The sequence below is a fragment of the Balaenoptera physalus genome (genome assembly GCF_965194825.1).
Source record: "Balaenoptera physalus genome assembly, chromosome: 1".
NCBI lineage: Eukaryota > Metazoa > Chordata > Mammalia > Artiodactyla > Balaenopteridae > Balaenoptera > Balaenoptera physalus.
This window is the reverse complement of record NC_138882.1, coordinates 17,214,268-17,231,760: the sequence shown is the minus strand read 5'-3', so window position 1 is coordinate 17,231,760 and position 17,493 is coordinate 17,214,268. Positions and strand designations below refer to the sequence as shown.

General features: G+C 36.4%; 1 protein-coding gene across 10 annotated transcripts in view; it reads left to right on the top strand.

Moving 5' to 3' along the window:
- GPATCH2 (G-patch domain containing 2) overlaps positions 1-17,493 on the top strand; it is a 176,362-nt gene that overhangs the window by 95,129 nt on the left and 63,740 nt on the right. For 8 of the 10 annotated variants that reach the window (XR_014254093.1, XM_082426953.1, XM_082426948.1 and 5 more), the window contains one exon: positions 16,252-16,291. The exons of the other annotated variants lie outside the window; for them this stretch is intronic. Coding sequence is in view for 7 of the 8 variants with exons in the window: in XM_082426953.1 (XP_082283079.1) it covers positions 16,252-16,291 (40 nt within the window). In the remaining variant the exon portion in view is untranslated. The remainder of the gene's footprint in view (positions 1-16,251; positions 16,292-17,493) is intronic. 10 annotated transcript variants of the gene reach the window in all.

Genomic DNA, 17,493 nt, shown 5'->3' with positions numbered 1-17,493 from the left:
ATTATATTAGTTTCATTTATTGAAGAAGCTGTCTTTTCCCCATTGTATGTTCTTGCCTCCTTTGTCGTAGATTAATCGCCCATATAAGTGTGGGTTCATTTCTGGGCTCTCTGTTCTGTTACCTTGGTCTGTGTATCTTTTTTTGTGCCAGTACTGCACTGTTTTGATTACTATAGCTTTGTAGTATAGTTTGAAATCAGGGAGCATGACACCTCCAAGCGTTACTCTTCTTCCTTAAGAGTGCTTTGGCTGTCTCACATTTCTGAAGCCTGGAAGTCCAAGATCAGGGTATCAGCAGGGTTGGTTCCTTCCAAGGGCCCTGAGGGAGAATCTGTTCCTTGCCCCCCTCCTCACTTGTGGTTTGCTGGCAGTCTTTGCTGTTCCTTGACTTCTGCTGCATCACCCCAGTCTCTGCCTTCATCTTCCCATTGCCTTTGCCCTGTGTCTGTATCTGTGTCCAACTTTCTGCTTTTTATAATGACACAGATACAGATATATAATAACATTTTGTAAGGTCAAATTGAATTAGGGCCCACCCTAGTGACCTCATTTTAACTTGATTACCTCTGTAAAGACCCTATTTCAAAATAAGGTCACATTTTACAGTACTAGGGGTTAGGACTCCAACATATCTTTGGTGGGGGGGGGGGACACATTTCAACACATAGCATCTTCCTGGTCTTTTTTTCTTATATGTCTTCAGATTTACTGCCTCATAGTCTCAAGATGGCACCTATGGCTCCACATATCATGTCTGCATTCAAGGCAGGAAGAAGAGGGAAGGACAGTACAAGCAGCTTTCCTCAAGAAACAAAGTTATTTTCAAAAATCACTCACCCACCTTCCCTTAATTCTCATCGACCAGAACTGGGTTACTTGGTTCCCCATAGTTGCAAGCGAGTTTAGGAATGTAAGTGTCTAGCAAAGGTTTAGATCAGTCATGATAGGTTACTTGAGTCTGGCACATAGTGGCCCCTAACTAAACAAGGATAAGAAGAGGATACTATCCACTGAGTAGCTGCTAACAAAATTTGTCGTACTCAGCTCACTGACTTTTCAACATCCATACACAGTCTTCACTCCATACATACATACTGTGTGAAATACCTTTCCTGCCTTTCCCAAAGAAGATCACTTCAAAGTCTCATCCAGTTACATCAGCTGTCTCAAAATCTCATCCAGGACCTCTGAGTGACATGAAGCTTTCATCAGATCTGGCTATGGCTCCTTGTAGTATGTTGTATGTAGAATAAATTAAAGGTGACTGCATATAAAATATAGAATTGTGGAGAATGCAGGCTATTTCAACAAAAGCTCCTATTTGGTAAAGGAAGCACTTAATATACGTCCAATTTGGCAAGCAGTCCTTTTCTGCTTTCTTGGAGGACCTTTCTTGTTATTTACATGTAAGATCACAGCTGATACGTTCATTACCTCAGATGCCCTTCCAGGGTGCTGCACAGTTTTTGCAACTCATTTCTTTTTTTTTTTTTTCCCTTCAGCTTTATTGAGGTATAATTGACAAATAAAAACTTGTAGAATATTTAAAGTGTGCAACATGATAATTTTCTGTATATTTATATACATATAGACACACGTTGTAAAAAGATTCCCACCATCGAATTAACACATTCATCAGCTCACATATTTACTTTTTTTTTTTTTTTTGGTGAGAACATTTAAGATCTACTCTCTTAACTTTCAAGCATACAGTACAATGTTGTTAATTATAGTTGTCATTAATGTACATTAGATCCTCAGGCTTTATTCATTTTATAACTGAAACTTTGTGCCCTTTTATCAGCCTCTCCCTAGCTCCTCCACCCCACTCCCCACCTCAGCCCCTGTCAACCACGATTCTACTCTGTTTCTAGAAGTTCAACTTTTTTTTTTTTTTTTAAGATTCCACATATAAATGATATCAGCACTATTTATCTTTTTCTGTCTGGCTTACTTCGCCTAGCATAATGCCCTCCATGTTCATCCATGTTGTCACAAATGGCAGGATTTCCTTCCTTTTAAGGCTGAATAATACTCCATTGTGTGTGTGTATATTAATTGACCATATATGCATGGGTTTATTTCTGGGCTCTCTATTTTGTTCCATTGATCTATGTGTCTGTTTTTAACCAATACCATACTTTTTTGATTGCTATACTATAATATATATATATTTAGTATGTATTTTTTGAAGATAGTTTGAAATCAGGAAGTGTGATAGCTCCAGGTTTGCTTTTCTTTATCAAGGTTGCTTTGGCTATTTAGGGTTTTTTATGGCTCCATACAAATTTTAGTATTTGTTTTCTAGTTCTGTGAAAAATGACATTGGAATTTTTATGATTCCCTTCAATCTGTGGATTGTATGGATATCTGTGCATAGTATAGATATTTTAGCAATATTAATTGTTCCTATTCATGAATACAAAATCTCTTTCCATTTATTTGTGTCTTCTTCCATCAGTGTTTTATAGTTTTTGGTGTAAAGATGTTTCACCTCTTTGGTTAAATTTATTCCTAAATATTTTATTATTTTTGATGCTATTGTATATGGGATTGTTTTCATAACTTCTCTTTGTGATATTTTGTTGTTAGTGTATCCAAACACAGCCAACTTATGTATATTGATTTTGTGTCCTATAGCTTTACTAAACTTGTTCATTTGTTCTAATAGCTTTTTGGTGGAGTCTTTAGGATTTTCTATGTGTACTATCAGGTCATCTGCAAATAGAGACAATTTTACTTCTTCCTCTCTGGTATGGATGTTTTTACTTTCTTTTTCTTGCCTAATTTCTCTGGCTAGCACCTCCAATATCTGTTGAATAGAAGTGGCAAGAGTAGTAGCCATCCTTGTCCTTTTCCTAATCTAAGAGGAAAAGCTTTCAGCTTTTTACCATTGACTATGATGTTAGCTGTGGGCTTGTCATATATGGCCTTTACCATGTTGAGGTACATTCATTCCTTCTATTTGTTGAGAGTTTTTATCATGAAAAGACGTTGAATTTTATCATTTGCTTTTTATGCATCTATTAAGATGATCACATGACTTTTATCCTTCATTTGGTTAATTTGATGTACCACATTTATTGATTAGCAGTTGTTGGACTACCCTTGCATCCCTGGAATAAATCCCACTTGATCATTGTGTATGGCCCTGTTGAATTTGTTTTGCTAATACTTTGTTGAAGATTTTTCTATGTTTATCGGGAATATTGGCCTGTAATTTTCTTTTCTTGTAGAATCCTTCTCTGGCTTTGGTATCAGGATATAATGCTGGCCTCGTAAAATGAGTTTGAAAGTGTTCCCTCCTCTTTGATTTTTTGGAAGACTTTGAGAAGGATTGGTATTAATTTTTCTTTAAATATTTCATGGAATTCACCAGTGAAGTGATCTGGTCCTGGACTTTTTTTTTTTTTTTTGCATAGTTTTTGATTACTGGTTCAATCTGCTTCCTAGTAATTGGTCTTTTTAGATTTTCTGTTTCTTCATGATTTCAGTTTTGGTAAATTTTATGTTTCTAGGAATTTCTTCATTTCTTCTAGGTTATCTGATCTGCTGGAATGTAATTGCTTATAGTAGTTTCTTGTGATCCTTAGTATTTTTATGTGATCAGTTGTAACAGCTGGGAAAGTATGTAGTTAAGCCCCTTCCAGGGGGAACAAAGATGGGTGTTTTGCCTGCTCCCTCTACACTGAGCTTAGGTGTATTGCCATGAGAGGGCATTGTTCCTGTGTCTGTTTAAAAACTGCTTCTTTGTTTGCTTTAGTCCTGTAGGACTAGTGAATGCAAGCTCCACTGGCTGTCAGAGCCAGGAGATCCAGGGCCTGTCCCTCAGGTGGCAGCTGCAAAAGCTGGGGCACCAGACATGTGTACAAGCTAGCAGCCTGGTTTTCTTGTTCCAGCAAGCAGGAGTGAGAAGGCGGGGGAAGTGCCCCCAGCCCCCTGGACTCTGAGGAGGATCGCAGCCAGCCCCTAGATGCATCCTCAGTTAGACTCTAGAACCTCAGACGGCAGCTTGTAAGGTTTGCCATCAAACCTTTGCCTTCCAGGAAAAGACTGGGAGATGGACGTTTCTAGACAAACATCCTGCTCCCTCTGGGCTGAACCTTGAGGGATAGCCACAGAGAGTGCTCACGTGCCCATTAAGAACTGCTTCTTTCTTTGCAGTCCTTTGAGTCTCAGAGCTGGGTGCTTTGGGGGCCCTACCCTCAGGTGGGAGTCTTAAAATTTGCCTTTCTTCCACTTTAGAAAAAAAGATGCCCTCTCAGTTCTGATCTTATCTTGGCACATTTCCCTATAGTGTAAAATCTTCTTGGGTTCCAAACAGGGGGTCATTCATATTGTACTGATATTGACGTTGACAGATTAAATCAAATGACTAAGTCACAAAGCTTTATGCAGTTTAGGTAGTTACTAATTCTTTGTTTTCAGCATCTGGTAGATTATTAAAAATACTGCTTAATCTAGAAATCATTGTGTGCGATATTTTTTGGCACAAAACTCTGAAGGAGTTCAATAATCAAGTGTTGGTTCTAACCAAATTCCTTTTATTTCCATTTATCAATTTGTGTGAACAAGGTTTCTGAGCACTCAAATTGTTAAAAATAACAGTAGAATTGATGCTAATGGTAATATTCATCAATGGATGTATGAACTAATTTGGGGGGAAAACTTGTTAGTGATAGCTTTCTAATAAAATTTTATTTTTATGTTTAGTATTATCAAAATGTATTTATGTTGGTTTAGTTGAGTACTAATGAAAACTATTTCAGATCTTAAGTAACTAATGGTTATCAACTAACAATTATTAGCATTGACTAACTTATAAACTTTTCAAAATAATTTTTACTCTAGTTTTATAGTCACAGATCCTTAAGGAAATGTTATATGTGTATTTATATACATATGTATGTATGTTATATAGATATACACACACATTTTTGTTGAAGAAGACTATAATAGAATAACTAATAAAAGGCTTTCAAGTATAAAATTATATTACATTAGGATAAACTTCTGTGAATGAGTGAATTGTAAATTGAGAGGATTCAAGGAGAAAAATAAGCCATGTAAAATTTTCAACTTTTAAAGACGTGCCTGTCCTGATCTTTTTTTAATAGATCAATGGCTAATATAAAAGCACAATGATATTTAGATTCCAGTGTGTATATTCAAAAGAGTGGTGCAGTTTATTTTACTTTGAAATATCAATATATAAAATTAATAGAAAATGAATCCTTTGCAAATATTTAAATTATGATGAAAATTTTAGATGTCTACATAAAAATATGCAAAGGAAGGATATCTTCATAACTGTTTCAGGCAATATGTGCTCAAAAATGGTTGAAGACCACTCTTGTGTAGACTCCAATCAGGAAAAAATAACGGAATATCCTACAAATAATGGTTTAAACAGAGGGCTGTTTAGTGTACTCACATAACTGGAAGTCTGGAAGTAGACAGTTAGTTGCACAACTATTGAGGAGGCAATAACAGTATCTGCTACAACCTCCTTTAAGGAATCTTTGTTTTTTTTCCCCCAAATTTCAACCAGCAATTCTCGATACCTTCTATATTCTCCCTTTGGGTCTTTATTTCTACTTGATTATAGTATTTGTCACGTTATTCTCTAGACTATAGTTATTATATACATACCTTATTCCTCTAATGAACCATGAATTTGCCAAGGGTGGAAGCTTTTTCTTGTTCTTAAATTTCCCATAATATACAATACAATGCACACATCAAAAATCACTGGCTCTGGGGTCCAGGTTATCAAGTTCCACTACTGGCTAGTGATGAGGAGAAGACCCCCCCTTCCTGATACTTGCACAAGAGTATAGGGAAAGCGTAGATGAACTGTGGTTTTGTGTAATCCTTGCTGCACTTATCTCAGAATGCAGAACTGTAAGAATGGCTAAAATAGTCATTCAATTACTAAATATTTAGAAACTTCTAGTTGGATAGTAGGCAACAGCTACTACTTTCAGTGAATGATTCCTCTAAGTCAATATTTGTTTTGCTTTGGAAGATCAACTACAAATAATAATCTGATATAGGAATACTTAAAATAATTTTACTTCGTAGAATTTCAAGAATTTTATTTTTAATAAATAAGGGGAAATATTTTACAGGTTCTAATGCAATAATCTTTAGGAATTTTCAGCTCCTACGGTCTCATGGTTAGTCAAGTTTAGTGTAGGGCAGCTTGGAAAAGTCTAATCGAAGAAACAGAACTGCTGAGCTGAGGGATGGAAAAAGACGGTTTTAGAGTCATTAGAGCAATACCCAGCATGGTGCTCAGTGTGGAAAAACTCACCTCACTGAAAGTTTTCAGTGCAGTATATGAGAAAGCGGAAGTAGGTCATTAAAATGTGAAGAGTTTCTCTAAAGAAAATATTTTACAATAATTTCAATTATAAAATAAAATTACTTGTAGAAATTTGGTGACCAGCCAACTTTGCTGAGCACAAGTTAGATTATGGAGTCTTGGTTTTAAAGGTAGACTAACACGTGCTCTGTACAGATATTGAGAAGCCTTATAGAGTGTCGTAATTATGAAAATGTGATTATTTTCACTGTACTAATTGTTTTATATTCCATCTGATAATTATTTCCTTGGAACATGTACTTCTTAAAGTCCAATTGTTAATATATGATAGGTTTCTTTTAATGGGAAATATAATACAAATAAATGAAATATTCATTAAAATAACCATAGAGAGGTACACAAAATGTGACAAGAACCTCAATCCAACTAAAGCAGAGAAATTAGTATCTAATTTCTGAGTAAAAATAACATGTTAAGTTTTGAAACTCACATTTAATTATTCTGTTGACTTTTTGAAAATACAAATATTAAAATCTGCAAAATAAAATTAATATATGACTACGTAGTTTTAAAAAATATTGGGGCTTCCCTGGTGGCGCAGTGGTTAAGAATCCGCCTGCCAATGCAGGGGACACAGGTTCGAGCCCTGGTCCGGGAAGATCCCACATGCCGCGGAGCAACTAAGCCCATGCGCCACAACTACTGAGTCTGTGCTCTAGAGCCCACGAGTCACAACTACTGAGCCCATGTGCCACAACTACTGAAGCCCACGCACCTAGAGCCCGTGCTCCACAACAAGAGAAGCCACTGCAATGAGAAGCCCGTGCACCACAGTGAAGAGTAGCCCCCGCTCGCCGCAACTAGAGAAAGCCCGCATGCAACAACGAAGACCCAATGCAGCCAAAAGTAAATAAATAAAATAAATAAATTTATAAAAAAATAAAAATATTAAAGGCATCAAATGGGGTTACTTTTTATTCACTCCACCTCCCTTTATGCCTTTATGTATTGACCTTAAATGGTCCAGAATTTTTTCCTTTCCAACATTTTTCCAATCATTTATGAGATACTTGTTTTTAAATTGATCAAATATTTATTAATTGATTTTTACATTGATATTTATAGTTTGCATTTATTTCATTTGAAAGTCTAGGAAATTTACCTGAGGAATTGTATGTAGATCAAAACTTACTTTAAATGCCCATGGGTAACTACTTATACGCCTATGATGAATTCCTTTATAAAGCAAATATTCACCCTTTATTTTATCTTTTGTGTAAATATAAAGTTTGCTTAAAGCAAGATTTGCCCGGATGAAAGGTTATGGTTATTGGGAATACTTTTACACTTTGAAATTTAGCATCTATTTCTTTATGGTGAAAGTAACTTCAACTTTAGATTGAGATAAATAAGATAGACTGGATCAATTCCTCCTCTGATTTACTGTGATTCCCTTGGGTAAGTCATTGAGCTTACGTATTTCTTAATTTTAATTATAGAGTAAGGATAATAACAGTCCTTTCTTATATATGACATTTTTACAGAGTACTTATGTGAAATACAGAAAGATTGTTAAACTGGGCACCAGACATTTCAAGATGATGCTGATGATGCTGGTGATGATGCTTTATATTGTAGAGTGTGTTTTACTTTTCAGAACATTGTCATATGCACCACTCTCTTCATTGTTTTTATTAGCTCTCTGAAGCATACATAGTTGGTGTTATACCCCCATTTTATAGAGAACTTGACTTTTCTGAAGTCACACACCCTATTCCACTCAACCAAAAGTCAATTAAAGAAACCAATGTATTAAGCATTTATTACATATTTGATAACACATTAAACCTGTTGGGGGATCCTATAGACATTACCCATGAGTATTGGTGTCTCTACTGACATTTAGGGATAAATAGGTAGTTATTGCAAAAATTCATAGAATAAAAGCTCACATATTACTTTATTCACTGTGTACTATGGGGAGAAAATTAATACTTATTTTAAACACCCACTATGTGCTGGGTTCTCCATCTTGTGTAGGCCTCCCCATACTGTAAGAACAGAGGGATTTATTTTATTTTATAAATGAGGAAGAACCCAAGACTCTCAACGACTTCACCTAGCCAGTAAGTGCCAGAACCTGTGTCCAAACCTAAATCTTTCTGATTCTAAAACCCATGATTTAGCAGCCATGCCAACCTGAACTTCCTGGATTTACACTTGTAGTTTAATGAAATAAATGCCAAGTTTTAGAAGGGCTTCTTGAGGTAGTTTTAGAATCGACTTTTTGTTTCATAGAAAAGGTAGAGAATGAGGAATATCTTCACATCCCGGTCATCTGCTCCACAGAATATCAGAACCCGAAAGAATCTTAAAGACCGCATAGCTCAGTGCTCTTATTCTTCTGTTTTCATATAGAATAACATGGTGGCTTTAGTTAATAAAACTCTGCTCTGAATCTCAAGTCATTCATTTATCCATTCATTCTGAAAATATTTATGAGGACCTACTGTGTGTTAGACACTAAGTATACAGTAGTGAATAAGATAGACATCATCGCTGTTCTCATGGTACAACCTAATAGACATAATAGACATTAATCATCAAGCACACCCATAAATGTATAATTATATACTGACCCATAAATTATTTATGATTATTATTATTTATAAATGCTCAAGAGACGTTACTGTATATTGTGCTAAGTACCCTAAAGGAGAACTTTAAAACGAATTTGAAGTAGACATGGAGATGGAGAAGACTTTTTAGGACAACAAGCTTGAGATGAAATCTCTAGGAACTAAGTGATGGCAAGAAGAGCATTTCAAGCAGAGAGAATACCACTTTCTGTAATCAAGGAACTAAACAAAAGTTAAAACAAGTGACAGAATGTGAGGGAAGAGGTGAGAGGAAAGTGATGAGACTGGAGAAATGTGGGCAGGGACCAGATGATGCTGAGCCTTGCAGGAGGCATTAGGATTCTTTCTCCTAAGAGGAGTGGAAAGCCACTTAAGACTTTGGTTTGCTTTTGTTTATGTGTTTTCTTGAGGGTAAGGGTATGAATAACCAAAAATTCAGAATTGAACTTTGAAATGATCACTCTAGGCCTGCAGTATGATAAATGGATTAAAGTTAGTAGGTGCAAGGAAAGTTGCAACTTTCCAGGTAAAACTTGATAGCTTGGACTCAGGTGGTGCCGGAAATGTTGAGAAGTGAGTGGATTTAAGAGATGCTTATGGACTTGCTGATGGTTTGAATATGAGAGAGAAAGGTGCCCAAGTTGAGTTTTAGTTGTCCATTAGAAGGTTGATGCTGCCACTAGATGAAGATTTGGTTTGTAGCAAAAAGAAGAATATATGAAGTTTTTATGTATTCATTAAGAAATATAGTAAGCCCATTACATGTTAACACAGATAGCATATTTTTTGAAAAATGACTACCTTTTCCTCTAAAAAATTAGTGAAAACATGTCATCGTTTTAGCAAATCACTTTAATGTCTGGCCTAACAGAAGCTAGATTCTCGTAGCTGCTTCTGCTTTCAATTTGAAGCATATGAAGAAAATCCAGCCTCACACAGATGTGTAGTTGGAAAAGGAAGAAGTATTTTAATAGCCTTTTCAAAGCATTGTGGATATTCTTTGATACTGCACCAAAACACAGAGGTTTTTTTCTTTTTTTTTTTTTTTCCTCAAAGGTTAATTATAATCTGAAAACATATCAATGAGCTTTTTTTTCCTCAATGACATTAAAATCTATTGGTCTTGAATTCTGAATGGATCACTTGCACATCATGATTCAGTAAATCATATGTTGGTCATTTGGAAGAACTCACATGCACTAATATCACCACAGGAGACTTTAAGTATTTGGAAACTGTCAAGTTCATGGTGGCATTTACAAGTTTTCTAAAAGTCTGACTCTGGTTTTTGCTAGAAAGCTTGAAGTTTATCATGAGTCACAAGTAGTTGTTTTCCTTAACTTTAGAGGCTCAAGTTGTTTCATTTTCAAGAAAATGTCTTCCAAATAGTCAAGTATAGATAACCGTAGTTTATTAGTCATTCTTTCAAGTTAAAAATAGTGCTCCATGAAAACAGTGGCTTTGTTCTATTTGCATCTCCCACAATCTCACAAGTGCTTTTCTTGAGACAACTGTTGTACTTCACTATGCATCTGAAATACTTTATGTGTACTGCCCATTTCACCACAAATAATTTTCTTAAGTATATTCCAGAGTTGAGATTTAATAAAAAATGTTTACTGCTATGTCAAGAATATTCTTAAGTGAAACTAGCTTTTTTGTTTTCCCCCTGCAAGTTCATGGCAGTGAGGAATACAGTGACTACTAGTTCAGTGTTCCAGGGACCTCCTCACTCCCGCCCAGGGCTGCATAGAATACACTTTGAAGACAACACTTTGAGAACCACAGGCAGAGACAGAACCAAGAATACCAAAATTCACATATCATCCTAGGTACTGAAGGTCATGTGGAACTCCCTGTCAACGTCTTCTACATTGACACATGTGCCTTAGTCTTTTGGCATCCACAGTTGTAGTTGCTACCAAGATCTAGTTCTTACCTAGCATAGGGCTTCTTCTTAATATGTTATCCTCTCACCTTAATTTTTATTCCCATGCCTTGATCCATGAAACCCTATTATAGAATATTGAGTTAGGAGTTTAACAGACATTTCTACTTCCCCATTCCTCAACCTGCCCCCCCCCTTTCTGTTATATACTTCTTCATACTTACAAGTCTCTTCAATAAAACAGTTATGGTTCACAAGGAAGATGTTCAGTGTAGAAGATTATATTCCATTTCCAAAGTTAATTCGAATTTTCAGTGATAATCTGTAAACTAGTGGTGTCCAATAGAACTTTTCACAGTAATGGAAATGTTCTATATCTGCACTGCTGATTATGGTAACTGCTAACCATGTATGTCTAGGGCACTTGAAATGTGGCTAATGCAACTGAGGAACTTAATTTTTAATATTCATTTAAATAGCCGTATATGACTAGTAGCTACCATATTAGAGAGCACAAGTTTAGAGCATTATGTGTACAGGACACACTAAGTTAATATAAAATTATGCTTCTGAGTCAAAAAATAGAAACTCTATAAAAAATAGAAACTCTAAAAACCAAAATCTGTATTATAAACTGCTGTAGCTCTTTCCTTTTGAAAAGCGCTTCTTTAGGAGACCTCAGTTAAGAATTCTGAGGTTGGTTTTGTCCTTTTGCATAGCTGTAATATCATTTCACTTCTCATGAAATCCTGTACATTTCTGCTACTTGTAGTTCAGCACCGTGGGTGAGGGCAAGGGATTAAGGAAGAGTGAGAAGGAATCATTGTGGAACTCTGCGTCTGCAGAGATTTTAGTTCAAAAAACCTTGTTCCCTAAAGCTTTATTATCTACTTCTTACTTAAAAGGAAAACAGAAAACTCCCTTCTACTCCACAGTTACCGACCACATTGCTCTGCTAAAAAAGAACGCTATAGCGAGGGCTCCATAGGTGATGGCTAGTCCCATTATCAACAGGGCAGGTGAGGATTAAATGAAATAATGTGTGTCAGGCTCAGTTCTTAGACATCCCCAAACTGCATCTGTATCCTAGAGGGAGAAGTGAGCCCAGAAACCACATGCAGCCCCTCGGAATCTTGAGAACAGACAAGCCATCCAGCTCTGTCTCTACGTCTAGCCATCCCCGGCAATTGATCAATTTCAGACTCTTCTGTGTCCCCTCCTCCCAGGTGTGCGTTTCACTGTTAGCCCCCTCCCTCGTAAGTCCCCTTGGGAATCTTGGCTCCAGTGTAAATAAATGCTTCTACAACTTCATCCTCTTTCACGCCCTTTTTTCCTCTGCTGTCTTTACATAAATTTGACTCTTTGGCTTTCAAGGACACTACTTTCTCTAGATTTCCTGATTTGTTCATGTTTTCACTAAAAAGTTATTAAGTAACCTTTACATTCCATGAGTACATTAAAAAAGAGAAAAAAAGAAAACGGAGCAAAAGAGAAAAATTCCCCTCCCCCAAATTACGATAACTGAAGGCAATGAAAGAGAATGGTGGTTAAAAATCCAGGGTGTGGAAACAGACAGCCTCGGTCCCAATCTTGACTCCAGTGCCTGCTAGCTTTGTGACCTTGAATAGCAATAGCACTCTTCCGTAAGGTGTGAGGTTTGAATGAGATAATCTACATATGACCGTTACCATGGTTCCCAGTAGATATCTAACATTTACTGAGATACCGAGTTGTAGGAGTGTTTTTACTGCTACTTCTATTATTACTACCACTACATTTTCTTCCAGCTACTATTACTGTTCTGTTACTACAATTATGATCAGTATCCCTTTCTTAAGGACCTCCAATTTTTTTTATCAGGATAAATAAACACCTACAGTATTTGAATATAACTGCTTTAATGGAGACATGTGCAAAGATATTGAAAGTTTAGACAAGGAAACATCTAAACCTGACAGGGTGAGTTAGACAGGCACCTGTGCCAGTCTTTCTTTCTGCCTCAATTTCTGCTACCCTAATTGGTGACAATATGTATAATAGTTAAAAGGAACATGAGCTTTGGAATTGAATATACAGGTTTGAATTCCAGCTCTGCTACTTTGTTATGAAATCTCTGGCAAATCACTCAACCTCTCTGAGCCTGTTTCTTCATTTGCAAAATGGGGGTAGTACCTATCTTGAGGGATTCTTTAAAGATTAAATGAGAACACTGCCTGTCTTTCAGTAAAGCTCAATAAATGTTGGGTTCTCCAGTTGAAACTCACATACTTTGAATCCCTTTCACCAGGAAGAGCTCAGTCCCTTCAAAGAATCACCTGCTTAGCTTAAGCCCACCAAGAATAATCTCCCCTTCTTAAAGCCAGTTGTTCCATAAAACACAACCTAATTGTAGGGGTGACTATCCCATCATATTCACAGGTCGTTCCTACATTCAAAGAGAGCAAGTTGTACAAGGGTGTGGATCACTGGGCGTCCTCTTAGAATTCTGCCTACCATCCTGCTCCATAAACTCCTAACCTTGGATCAATCTGTCCAGCTACCCACATCCACTGCTCCTCTGCTGAGCACTGCTGAATAAGATCATACAGAGTGAAGTAAGTCAGAAAGAGAAAAACAAATACCGTATGCTAACACATATATATGGAATATAAAAAAAAAAAAAGGTCATGAAGAACCTAGGGGCAGGACAGGAATAAAGATGTAGACGTAGAGAATGGACTTGAGGACACAGGGAAGGGGAAGGGGAAGCTGGGACGAAGTGAGACAGTGGCACTGACATATATACACTACCAAATGTAAAATAGATAGCTAGTGGGAAGCAGCTGCATAGCACAGGGAGATCAACTCTGTGCTTTGTGACCACCTACAGGGGGTGGGATAGGGAAGGTGCAAAAGAGACACAAGAGGGAAGGGATATGGGGATATAAGTATATGTATAGCTGATGCACTTTGTTATACAGCAGAAACTAACACAACATTGTAAAGCAATCATACTCCAATAAAGATGTTAAAAAAAAATAATAATAAAATTTAAAAAAAGATTATATGATTTGTTGCTACACAGATATATAATCTTGAACTTCAGTAGATCTTTCAGCAATGTTTTAGCATGACCTTCCATAACATTTTCTGTGTCCCCCAAAGCTATTCTATGTCTTGTCACTAAGCCCCTGTTATAAGCTGCCCACCTCCCCACTACCCCCAAGAATTTGACCTTTTCTTCAACTTTCCAAAGTTAAGGCTGTTAGTCACAAATTTGGATGAACTTATCCAAATATACCTTCTTTCACTTTCCTTTGTCTTAGTATTAGAGGAAAAGATTTTTCTTCTGTCCAAGGCTGATTCCAGCACCTGTGTCTTTGATTGGAAGGAACATTTTTTTTCTTCCAAAAACTTCTTTCATTATATACTACATTTTTAAACCTCTTCTTTCCATTTTTTTCTGCACTGTCTCTCTCCCTCTCATACTTTGAAAACCTAACTTGTAGAAAGAGTGGATTATACTATGCCCACTTTACTTCCTCACATCCCACTTCTTCTGTACCCACCTATGACATTATAATCCAGATTCTTCCCACACCACTTCCTGGACACTTCTCTGGAAAAGGTCACCAGTACATAGAAATAATAACAAAGGAAGAAAAACAAATTAACTGTCAACTTTAGGAGAAACAAAAAGAAAAATTCAGCAGCACAAAGTATTCATGTAGTCATAATATCGGTTTTCACAACTGATTAACTAAAAATGGTGTTATAACTGGAAATAGGAGTTTGGGAGTTATAAAACAGCTAAATTTACAATAAAAGGAAGTCAATTATTAATGTCTAAAATCAACCACAAAATATCAGTATAACCATATTCTGTAGAAATACATCATTAAATACCAAAAGAAAAGGCAGAAAGAGTTGACAGTGGTTTCTCTGAACAGAGCTTAGGGGTCAGGATAGATGAAACAAACACTTTTTGTTTATTTGTTTTGTTTTAACTGTGTGTATGCATTTGATTTTCTAAAAAATATTTTTCTTTAAAGAAAAATGGTACAATCCATAGCAGAGGGGAAATTTATCAGTCAAGTTGTCAGGGAACTGCAATAAATAGTTAGTTGCTAGTTGGTGATTAATCCACATGTCATTTACAAATAGCAGTAAGTGTCCATTCCCACAGCAAAAATGGAATCTGACCTGCCAAAGAGCATGACTGTCTATGAGCTTGAGAAATGTTCCAGTAAGAGTGTAGACAAAATAAGAACATATTAATACAGAGGCTGTTTATTCCCAGGTTTTAGTACCGCAGAGGAGAATGCATAGAAGTGTTGGAGGGAACCAGGAAATGTGCCCTTTCCACGTGAGCCCTTTGTCCTTTGCGGTATGGTATGCTGAGCACCTTGGGCAAATAACCTAGCATCCGAGCCTCAATCATTCCTGCAGCTGGAACATGAGAATAACCTTGTAAGGTTTTTGTGAGGATAGGAAATAATACATACATGTCATGTGTCTAAAGAGTGCTTGGCACACGCCTGTACTCAATATGATGATTCAGGAAAAAATAGATAGCATTAATAATAATATTAGTATCATTCCCTATGATTGTGGGCTTTTACTGGCTAATTTCCCACAATGTCTCTCTCGATTTCCTTGATGTTTACAGTTAGTTTTTAAGCAGAATACTGGCCAGATGACTGGGCACACAGCTAATGATAACTCCTGTTGAAAAGGTATCACCAGATAGACTATTAAAAGTCCAAGTTGCAGCTGGAACAGTATGGGGGGGGGGGGGCCAGGCAGGGTGAGGCACAGTGCAAGAACGGAACGCTTCAACTGTGCCATGACTTATATATCTCCAGTGTTGTTGTTGAATTTGTTCTCAGCCAGAATCCAGAGTCCCATGGAAGGAATGGGATCAAGGTACCTTCAGCTGATGCTTTAGAATTCACATCAAGGGCTTTGTGTGATTGTTGCTCGGGACAGAGCCAGAGGATATAATATTCTTGTATTTTTAATGTTTTTTAAAACTCCAACAATCAAAAGGTCATCATTTGTTGTAATGATGCTGTAATTAAGTTGTGGTAAATGATAGCATTTGTAGAGTTTATAACCAGAATTGATTCATAAAATGAATACAGTCCCAGCAGTTTATGTTAACATAATTAAATGGAAATGTAATTCTAACTGAGTTTGCTTATTAAACTGAAAATTACTGGGTTACGAGCACTCTTACATTTCTGTCAAAATTGGTGTAGGTCTAGAATTACATGAAATATCCAGTAAAATACAGCATATTTTAAGGCTCTGTTGCTGGTGGCGGATACATTTCTTACAGCACATGCAGACTGATCACGTGAGAGCATGTGCTTTTAGTGAGTTTCCTGCTAACTCCTTTTCTCTTTCCTCTGCAGCCATTGGTTTAGCCCTGGGGCTAGGACAGAGCATGGCCAGGTAAGGAACATTCTAATCCAAAAGGAAGTTACTCAGTCTTTCAAATATTTAACTATCTCCCTTCAAGGTAGTAGATCAGTTTTATGAGAAAGGATAAAATCCCAGGTTATTTAAAAAGGAGTTCATTGTGCTGGTGCTAATACACTGACCACGTGATCCTCAATAAGCATCAGAGTTCTCCCTTACTGCCCCCTTCCTCAGTCACACGTGTCACCTCCATGGAAAGGCTCTAGAATTCACTAGTTTGTAGGACTTCACCATTTACATGTTTTTCGCAAAGTTAAGGTACCAAAATAGTACATACGCTTGAAAAAATTACTTTGTATTAAACAAGATCAGCCAGCAAGAGAATATTTTTATTTTTGAAGTTTAGAAGGTGATAATGGTTTCTTACAAGTTTATGTTATATTTCTAAGTGAGTTTTTTTTTTAATTTTTTATTAGTTGCATGGCAGCACAATGATTAGTTGACTTAGCAAGAACTTGACATTCATTTTGGTTAACTTTACATATAAAATAAGTAGTCTATCTTCTTTGTCTGTTGAATGTGTTAGTTCTCTCTCTGCAGTGTGATAAGGTAATTTAGGGCTTAAAATTTTGATAAGTTTTAAAGCATATATGTTTTAGGCTTTGCATCCTTGTTAAGCCTTTTTTTTTTTTCATTGTGGATTATGAGAGTTATTTTTTAAGTGGGTCAATAGTATGATATGTAAGAAATACCTTTAAATATATGCGAATGAAAAGCCTCAAATCCACAAGGATCATTTCTTCTGAGGGGTAGGTAGGTAGGTAGGTAGGTCGGTAAAGAGGAGATTGTGCTTAGTAGTGGTAATTGGTAACATTATTTTATGTATTGGTGATGTCTTATTTCTTATGCTGGGCAGCAAGTCCAGAGTTGGTTGCACATACCATAGTTCCCTTTTCTTATAAAAGGAAAGTGCCAAATACTTCATTATAAGCTATACTATATTTCTTAACACACATGAATCTAATTAAAGAAAAATATGTGAATTCAGTTTAATGATTTTTTGTAAACTTGGCCTTTTTCCATGAGAGCAATGTGCAATTTAAATATATTTCTCACATTAATAATAGAATATATACCATTATTTCTAAAGTTTTGGAAATTAACTAGGCTACATTGCAACTGCAGTGTCTTTGTTCAGAATGTAAAACTTAGACTTTCTGCTTTCCCAAATGGTT